Genomic DNA, 9,904 nt, shown 5'->3' with positions numbered 1-9,904 from the left:
TTAACTGTTCTCCATCTCTCTCTCCTAGTCTCCTTTTTTGTCTTTCCTTTATTTCTCTTTTTAATTGTGTGTGACTTTCTAAGTTTATAGGAGCCTACCAACATCCTCAAAAAGAATGACCACCCTTATGGCAATTTTGAGAGTTTCTTTTTTCCATGCAACCTTTTAATAGCATTTTCAAAAATCTGTATAAATGTAATCGATAGGAATGAAAAGGGCATTTTTCAGGAATCTACAATCATGACTGAGTTGAGATGCTGTGTTAGGGTGGGACTGTGTCCCATGAGCCAAGAAAAATGAAAGGAAGTTCCCAACCCTATAGTCTGTCTTTAAATACAAATCACTGAAACTCTTTAGTGAAGATCACTTGAGAGTTCTGCTTTTGGCCTACTTATCTTGGTTTGAAATTCTCATCAATAGCAAGAGAGAGGTTGGATTGAGGATTTTTTTTCTGCAAAATGAGCGATATAACTTGAAATTTTCAGAAACAAAACCTCAAAATGGACTCAGACTTTTCATTGTGCATGAGTAATAAGGGGGAAGAGCCAGACTGGCCAGTTGGGATTGGCAGACTTATCCCCCTTTTTTTCCTTCTTCCTTCCTTCCTTCCTTCCTTCCTTCCTCCCTCCCTCCCTCCCTCCCTCCCTCCCTTCCTTCCTTCCTTCCTTTTTTCTTCCTTCCTTCCTTCTTTTTTTCTTCCTTTCTTCTTATCTTCCATCCTTTCTTTTTTTTTTTTTTTAATTTGGCATTTTGACTGAAGGTGGAGCCCTTTTACTTACTGAAACAAACAAACAAACAAACAAACAAGGCAAAATCTGTTTATGTTAGCATGTGCTTATATTAAAAGTGCTTGGCAGCTTCAAGAAGTAGGTTTGTGAGTTGAAGCCAATTGGGCTACTGCACATGACTCTACCACAAAACAAACAACAAACAAACAAAAAACCATAAACATGAAATGCATAGCAACTAAAAGTAACCAAGCAAAATAACTCTTCAAGTATTTCATTTTAATATTTTTTGCAACACAGAGAACTGCAATCAAACTCACTTGTATTTAACAACAAACGCTAACAAAATATGGTGACAAAGTTGATGAATTACATCAATCTAGAATGTTTACATTCTGAGTTTTCTTATTGTACAGTGAAAATAATAGCTTAGTCTTTAAATGAAAGCTATTATCAGAATTTTCATTATCTAGACTCTATAAAAATTCTTGAATTATTTTAAAATATCAATAAATATGATTAGTATATAAATAAATAGATTCAAAGAAAAGCAGATCCACTGGAAAACAAAAATCATATTTTTACAAAGATGTGACATTATTTAAAATAATTGTTTTTATCACCCTAATAATGTATGGTATATTATGATAAATTTAAATTTTACTCAATTGGTTCTTTCTTAGATTTTAGAAAGGAAAAACCATCATACCAGGTTATAAATTGGCATCTGCCTGAAGATCAGCAAAAGAAATTTGATAATAGACAGCGTCTCCTTCGAGAAGAAATAACATATGACAGGTAATGTGTTTCAATTCTTTGAACCAAAGTTTTGCTAATTAAGACTTTAAGCATCATGTATCTATCATAATGTGTTTCAATTCTTTGAACCAAAGTTTTGCTAATTAAGACTTAAAAGTGAGTATATGATAGATACATGATGCTTTGAGTGAGCTTAAGCGAATTGATGATTGGATGAGTTGATGGTTATTGGGATGAATGTGCTTGAATTGTGCATGGTAGATGATTTGTAGCTAGATAAACTATGGGACAGAATAATTTCTAGAAAGTGAAAGGTGGGCCTTTAGGCCTTATTATCTACAAGTTGCCTGTCAACAAGTTTCCTGTCATCTGTGCCAGTCCTGTCACTTTAATTTCTCTACTCAGGGAAAGAAGAGCCACCTTCTTCAAAGTACTTTGTCACTTTCTTATGCAAGTTCACTAATAGAGGTGACTCCTATAGGCTTAACATTTTCAAAACCTACTTTAATAAGGATTCTTAAATGCTTCAACCTCCCTTCTAGCCTGCTCAACAAAGATAGGGAAAAAGTTTGTTAATAAGAAAATGTAGACTTGTTTAGAAATAGTTCTTTGGGTCAATTTTGAACATGAATCAGTAGTGGTAGTCCACTCCAATCAGCCAACACTGAAGGCAAATCAAGAGCAGTTGCTTTACCTATAAGAAAGCTTAAGGTTTCGAGGAATGAGCATGAGTTCAAGGAGGTGGCAGGAAGCAGCCAGAATACCAAGAGAAGTTCTTTGGCATGTTTCTCTCTATGAGGTTAAGACAAGGGAAATCAGTAAAACCCAGCAAAGCACTGCAAGGCGAACCAATGCAAGGGTATTCTCTCATGTTTGTGGAGTTTTATTTGTATTTTTTTAAACATTATGTCCCCTCTTAACCATCTGCTCCAGCAGAGCATTCTATACCCTCTTACATTTCTGCTTCAGCAAAACATCCTGTCATAAATATGCTTCCAGAAAAACATCATGTGACACAACTGACTTGTTAGAGAAACCAGAAATTTGCACTTCAAACTCTCTTGAATACATGAAAGTATTTTTCTCACATAATATATTCTGATCAAAGTTTTCCCTCCCTCTACTCCTCCCAATACCTCCCTACTAGATCCACTACCTCTCTGTATTTCATTAGAATACAAACAGGTTTCTAAGGGATAATAATAAAATATAAGAAATTTAAATATGATAAAATAAAACCAAAACTATCACATCAGAGTTAGATAAGAAAAACAACCAAAGGAAAAGCGCCTCAGTAAAAACCCAAGTCTCACTAGCTTTTACATTCAGAAGTCCCATAGGAACATTCAACTAATATATGTGTGTTTGTGTGTGTGTGTGTGTGTGTGTGTGTAAATGTGTATGTATGTATGTGTATGTATGTATGTATGTATACATATGACCTGATGCAGGCTCTGTACATGCTACCTCAGTCTCTCTGAGTTCATATGAGCTTTGCTCATGTTTAGAAAGCCTTGTTTTCTTGGTGTTATTCATCTTCTTTGGCTCTTACACTCTTTCTTCCTCCTCTTTCTCAGGGTTCTCTGAGCCCTGAAGTGAGAGAGAGAGAGAGAGAGAGAGAGAGAGAGAGAGAGAGAGAGATTTGATGCAAACTTCCCATTTAGGGTTAACTGCGGTATAATCCCTGCCTGTGGGTCTCTGTATTTGTTCCTATTTGCTGCAAGGGGAAGCTTTCTGATGATGGCTGAACAAGGCACCAATCTATGAGTATAGCAGAACGTCATTAGGTGTCATTATACTCCTGGCTAATGTTTTATTGTTTTGGTTTTTTTAGACCAATATTTTTTGGCTTACCTTAGGTCTCTAAAATATCTAGAGTCAATCCTTTGTCACCCAAACAATGTTGTATATGGGTTTTATCTAGTGAAGAAGGTCTAAAGTCAAATCTAAAGTTACTGGTTGGTTACTCACACAAGCTTTGTGCTATTATTTTCTTAGCATATTTTTCAGGCAGGACAGCATAGAAGATCAATGGGTTTGTGGCTGGCTCATTTCTATTTTGGTAGTGTACAAGGTATGTTCCCATACCAATGATGCTTGAACTTAGACTATATATAGTCAGCAGATCAATTTCTCCATGTTCAGTGAGTTGTGTAGGTGTTTTCTTCTGCAGTAGAGCCTGCTGCCAATTTGTCGAGAGCATCCTACAGTTTTAGCAATTGCCTAGGTTGTTTGAGGATTCTTTTGGAACCTCTTTGGCTAACAAATCATTTAGATGTAACCCAATTATGGTACTGGAAGCTCATTTTGTGACAAGAGATGGCCAGTCAGGACTCTATCTACCACATTATTTGGCAATTTTAATTAGATTGCCTTTATATATGTATATTTTAGAAAGAGTCTACTGTATTAGGTTTCCATGATTCCCCTCAATGCCCCCTTAATTTTAGCTGTGTCTCCTTGTATTCCCTCCATCATCACTCTTCACTTCTGACTTGATCCTACTGTCCAGCATCCTATTTCCACACAGAACTGTCTATTCTATTTTTCTATTCTTAAGGGGATCTATTTGTGCCTACTAGTCCCTTACTCTATACCTAACCTCTGTGGTTCTATAGATTGTAGCTTGGTCATCATTGAATTTACAACCAATAACCACAGGTAAGTTTAAAAACTTTCATTGACCATGTTATACAGCTGAGCCTGAGGCTTAGACCTTATATGGGATGTGCAGAACCTCCCTTGCCTTCCACAGGTATGACATGTACAGATGTGTCTTTTAGTTAATTCCATTCATCTCTCTCTCTTATCCAGTTTTGAAAATTCAAGTTAAAAATCAAGGTTGTGATTATAGATAATTCTTCCAGGAAATGTTCTTATTTACAGACATTTAAAGACCATACTTCTTTCATTATATATTTAAAAAAAATGTCAAATTGCACCTTAGTCTAATTGTCTAATTGGGTTTTTATTTATACATATTTAAACATATATATTGTAACTTTATTTCAAGTTTGGACTCTTGAGGGGTAGTTCAAATTGGGTTATTATATTACACATTTAAAACACACAACACACACACACACACACACACACATATATATACATATATATATGTATATATGTATATATGTATATCCTCTTTTCAAGCACAAACTCTTGAGGAATGATTCAAGTTGCAAGTGCGATACAGTCAAGTTGCTGAGAACAGAATCTTCTTGGAATTTTCTAATTGATTCTCTTTAAACCGTGTATTTTAAAGAAATTTATCCAGCACATACTACATTTATTTGGCAATTATTACATAAAAAATTTAACTGGAATACTGGCAATAATTTTAGAGAATTATGCCTTGTGTTGCCCTACATTCTATTAGTATAACAGAATAACTGAATTTGGGTGGCTTTAGACTGAAAAGAATTTGATTTGGGTCACAGTTGTGGAAGTTTTGGCACATAACATCAACAACAGTCAGCTTGGCTGGTGGCATCATGATAAACAATGTTGAAAGCAAGTTTGCCTGGCAGTGTAAAGAGATTAGAAAGAATAGGCGATGTTTCCCTAGTGCCTGCCATAGACACCAACTCAAAGTCCAGTGAGAACTCCTTTAACTATACAGGAGGAGCGCTGATAATGACTTCCTACTAAGGAGTCCTCTTAAGTGTCATCTACACAGTTGTATTGAGCACCAAATCTCTGAGAGATGAATTCTTGATTACAAAGCAGATGTACTGTGAATTGAAGTTGAGTCTGAAAGCAAAGATGCTCCTGGACTATCATTTTGTGGATCTTTTGATACATATTGACATGGTACATTAGCTCATCTTACCAGGTTTCTTATCTATCTTGTAAGTATTGACTTGAAAGGGTTCCTGAAAAGGGTTACTGGTAGGAGTTATCATTAGGATGACTAAAATTTAGCACAATCTTCAGTGAAACTTTGGACCAATAAGAGTTAGAAATTCTAATAGTAAGCTTCCAATCACACATATATTTTCCATTAGTATTTTAAGCTGGCATGCAAAGTAACATGTTTCGATGTGTGTGTGTGTGTGTGTGTGTGTGTGTGTGTGATTATTTTTAGTGGTACCTTGCTTTCTTACTCCACAGTTCTTTTTCATGACACCTGCATCTCTCTTGATGTCTTTCCCACCATCTCACTGCCTCTTTTCTAATTTCATGACTTAAGAAGGCAAACATCGCACGCATACACACACACACACACACACACACACACACTCACATACACACATACACACATACATTCTCTCACACACACACACAAATTTAAATTTAGGTTTCACATACAACAGACAAAAATCATTAGGTATATACTTTGTTTTTTCTAATTGTTTAAGTTCTAGGCTGAAAGTTGAAACATATTTAGCCTAGTTTCAATATTATCATTGGGATGCTCTCTTTATGGGACAAAATATCCAAGCTGATATACAGATGATTAAAAGAAATAACTTTATTATTGAGGATTAGAAGAGCTGTAATTATGCTACTTATACAGATTGGCAGGAAAACAATATAGTGACTCAAAAACTCATTATATAACCTGAGTTAAAGAGCATTATACACCTGCATATAGTGACCAATCCTCGGAGATGTACTATAATCAATGATGGTTTCCAAGACAAAAGGGATCAAACTCATATTGATGATGAATGGGTATTATATCCTTAGTGGAAATGTGATGGAACTGGGTTCATTTTGGGAAGCAGCAACACCTCCACCAGAATGATTAAAGCTGAAGTTTTTCTTGAAGATCTGTGGTTGAGATGGAAGAGTGATGCTACATTGTCACCTAGAATTCTCTCCCCCCCCCACCCCCCGGATGAGCAAAGATTACTAAGAAGTAAAGAAATAAATATCTCCCTGTAAGAGGGAAGAACCTGTAGAACAACTTTCTGTGTGTCTGCTTTGCTTTTAATTAAAAAATATACCTTATTTTATAAAAGCAATAATGCTTATATAGGAAGTAATACAAATGATTGTCTATCTTTAAATAGAATAAAAGAAAAAAAATTCAGGCTACATAACCTCTTTTCAAAAAACATATTAGAAATCATTTTTCTCTAAGTGAGTCACAATTTTATCTAGTTCAGGCACTGCTGGCCTCAATGTCACAATGTTAGAGTGACCTTACACACTTGATCCTCCTGTCTCCATTACCAGAGTGTTGGAGTTATAGTTATGTATTTGTCTAGCTGCAGAATATTTTCATTGAGTATAACATCATTCTAGAGAATATGAAAAAAATCTCAAAATATTTTTCCATTTATTTGTTTGTTTGTTTATTACAGGTTCGGACATCAAACAATTGTAAAGGTTTATCGAAACTTTGGCAACTTATGCAGTCACTTATTAAGCAAAAAGAACATCATGGAGTTCTTACAAAATGAGAACTTTGACCTAGTACTTCTTAATTCATTAGATTTCTGTTCTTTACTGGTTGTTGAAAAGCTTGGGAAACGATTTGTGTCTTTTTATCCTGGGCAATTTAGCTTTATGGACGTTGGGTTACCAAGCCCCTTGTCCTATGTTCCAGTGTATGGCTCTGGTCTAACTGACCAAATGGACTTCTGGGGCCGAGTGAAGAACTTCCTTATGTTCTTTGATTTTTCCATGAAGCAAAGGGAAATACTTTCTCAATATGACAGTACTATCCAGGAACATTTTGCAGAAGGCCCTCGGCCAGTTTTGTCTGACCTTCTACTGAAAGCTGAGCTGTGGTTTGTCAACTCTGACTTTGCCTTGGATTTTGCTCGTCCTCTGTTTCCCAACACGGTCTATGTGGGAGGCTTACTGGACAAACCTGTGCAGCCAATACCCCAAGTGAGTGATACAGTAGCTCTCAATTTATATTTCATTCAGAGACCTTCAGTAGTGGTTGGGGTTGTCAACTTGGCAGAGATGTCCTGAAAGGAAGTGCCTTAAGGTAAGGGAAGTATTTGCAGCCTATATTTTTAGGGTTGTAAATGTTCAGTGTTAGAATGCCCAATGCTGAGGTAGAACACCTGGTTATATGATAAGAGGTATGAGTTTCTTTTGTCCATCTGTAGTCCTGGATTTGGTAGATTAAATCCTTTAGTATGTGTTTATATTTCCAATTGAACTTTGATTGTACACACACACACACACACACACATCAAATGTCTGCACATTTCATATTTGTTTAGGGGCCAGGCTTTTCATGATTAAACATGTACCCTTTTCAAAAGACATGTACCTAGACAGAACTTAGCATGAGTGGCAACAAGAACTATGCCTGTTGAGAGCACTGAGCAGATCTTGGGTTGCAGCTCCGTCCCCAACCTTCAAGAATCCAGAGGAAGCAGGGATTCCAGGCGCTCGAACTCAGGCAGTATCTTAGGTAAGCAGACAGCAGGGCCCACCCTAAACAGGGAGTAACTGGGAACCAAAAGGACCCAGGAAGTCACTCCCGGCCCGGAACACTGGTTCCTTCCCGTCTGGGCCAGAGCACTGAGCAGATCTTGGGTGGCAGCTCTGCCCCCAACATCCAAGAATCCAGAGGAAGCAGGGATCCCAGGCCCTCTAACTCAGGCAGTATCTTAGGTAAGCAGACAGCAGGGCCCACCCTAAACAGGGAGTAACTGGGAACCAAAAGGACCCAGGAAGTCACTCCCGGCCCGGAACACTGGTTCCTTCCAGTCTGGGCCAGAGCACTGAGCAGATCTTGGGTGGCAGCTCTGTCCCCAACCTCCAAGAACCCAGAGGAAGTAGGGATCCCAGGCGCTCTAACTTGGACAGTGTCTTAGAAACTAGTTCCCAGATCTGAGGCCTGGATCAGACCTCTGCCAGGTCTGCTGTTGTGTGGACCTCGGATTCCACCTGAGACATACTGGAAGGTCCACTCAATCCAGAGCCACAGAGGAACAAATGAACTCAGAGCTTCAGACAACATATCCTGAGATATTCTAGAGGAGACACTGCACCCAGAACAGCAGACACCTAGCTGGACTACTACCTTGGAGGCACCGTATCCTGAGGCATCCTAGAGGTACCACTATAATCAGTGCAGCTGGAAAAGATCACAGAGACATCTGGACCCTAGGAGATCAGACACAAGCTAGATAACTAGAAAAACAAGCTTCAGTCAGAGACAGCAAGTACAGGCAGCACTAGAGTTAACCAGATGGCAAAAGGCAAGAGCAAGAACATAAGCAACAGAAACCAAAGTTACATGGCATCATCAGAACCCAGCTCCCCCATCAGAGCAAGCCCTGAACACCCCATCACACCAGAAAAGCAGGAATCAGAATTAAAATCACTTCTCATGATGATGATAGAGGGCTTTAAGAAAGACATAAATAACGCTCTCAAAGAACTCAAGGAGAGAACTGGTAGACAGATAGAAACCCTTAAAGAGGAAACACAAAAATCCCTTAAGGAATTGCAAGAAAATGCAACCAAACGGGAAAAGGAATTAAACAGAACCATGCAGGACCTAAAAATGGAAGTAGAAACAATAAAGAAATCACAAAGGGACAATACCCTGGAGATAGAAAACCTAAAAAAAAGATCAGGAGTCATAGACACAAGTATCACCAACAGAATACAAGAGATGGAAGAGAGAATCTCATGTGCAGAAGATACCATGGAAAACATTGACACAACTGTCAAAGAAAATGCAAAATACAAAAAGCTACTAACCCAAAATATACAAGAAATCCAAGACACAATGAGAAGGCCAAACCTAAGGATAATAGGTATAGATGAGGGGGAAGACACCCAACTTAAAGGACCAGTAAATATCCTCAACAAAATTATAGAGGAAAACTTCCCTAACCTAAAGAAAGAGATGTCCATAAATATACAAGAAGCTTACAGAACTCCAAATAGTTTAGACCAGAAAAGAAATACTTCCCGCCATATAATAGTCAAAACATCAAATGTACAAAACAAAGAAAAAATACTAAAAGCAGTAAGGGAAAAAGGCAAAGTAACATATAAAGGCAGACCTATAAGAATTACAACAGACTTCTCACCAGAGACCATAAAAGCCAGAAGATCCTGGACCGATATCATACAGACCAGACCCTAAGAGAACACAAATGCCAGCCCAGACTACTATACCCAGCAAAACTCTCAATCATTATTGATGGAGAAACCAAACTATTCCATGACAAATCCAAATTTACACAGTATCTCAACACAAATCCAGCACTTCAAAGAATAATTGGTGGAAAACTCCAACACAAGGAGGGAAATTATAACCTAGAAAAAGCAAGAAAGTAATCTTCCAAAAACCCTAAAAGAAGATAGTTACACAAACATATCTCCATGGATGTTAGCCCAAAAGCTTGGATTGGTGAAGACTCAACCCACAGACCACATGAAGCTCATGAAGAAGGAAGACCAAGAGGGGATGCCTCAGTTCTACTTAGAAC

At 37.7% G+C, this 9,904-nt stretch overlaps 1 protein-coding gene across 1 annotated transcript; it reads left to right on the top strand.

The window, feature by feature from the left end:
- The first annotated feature begins 3,518 nt into the window (after nucleotides 1–3,518).
- Nucleotides 3,519–9,056, top strand: LOC143435060 (UDP-glucuronosyltransferase 3A2-like). The gene is made up of 3 exons (XM_076916133.1): nucleotides 3,519–3,561; nucleotides 4,106–4,148; nucleotides 6,797–9,056. The coding sequence occupies exons 1-3, from the start codon at nucleotides 3,519–3,521 to the stop codon at nucleotides 7,413–7,415; spliced, it is 705 nt and encodes a 234-aa protein (XP_076772248.1). The 3' UTR covers nucleotides 7,416–9,056.
- The last annotated feature ends 848 nt before the right edge of the window (nucleotides 9,057–9,904 follow it).

Source organism: Arvicanthis niloticus, chromosome 19, assembly GCF_011762505.2.
Source record: "Arvicanthis niloticus isolate mArvNil1 chromosome 19, mArvNil1.pat.X, whole genome shotgun sequence".
NCBI classification, from domain to species: domain Eukaryota; kingdom Metazoa; phylum Chordata; class Mammalia; order Rodentia; family Muridae; genus Arvicanthis; species Arvicanthis niloticus.
Note: the sequence above shows the minus strand (reverse complement) of the source record. Positions and strands in the feature narration are given on the sequence as shown.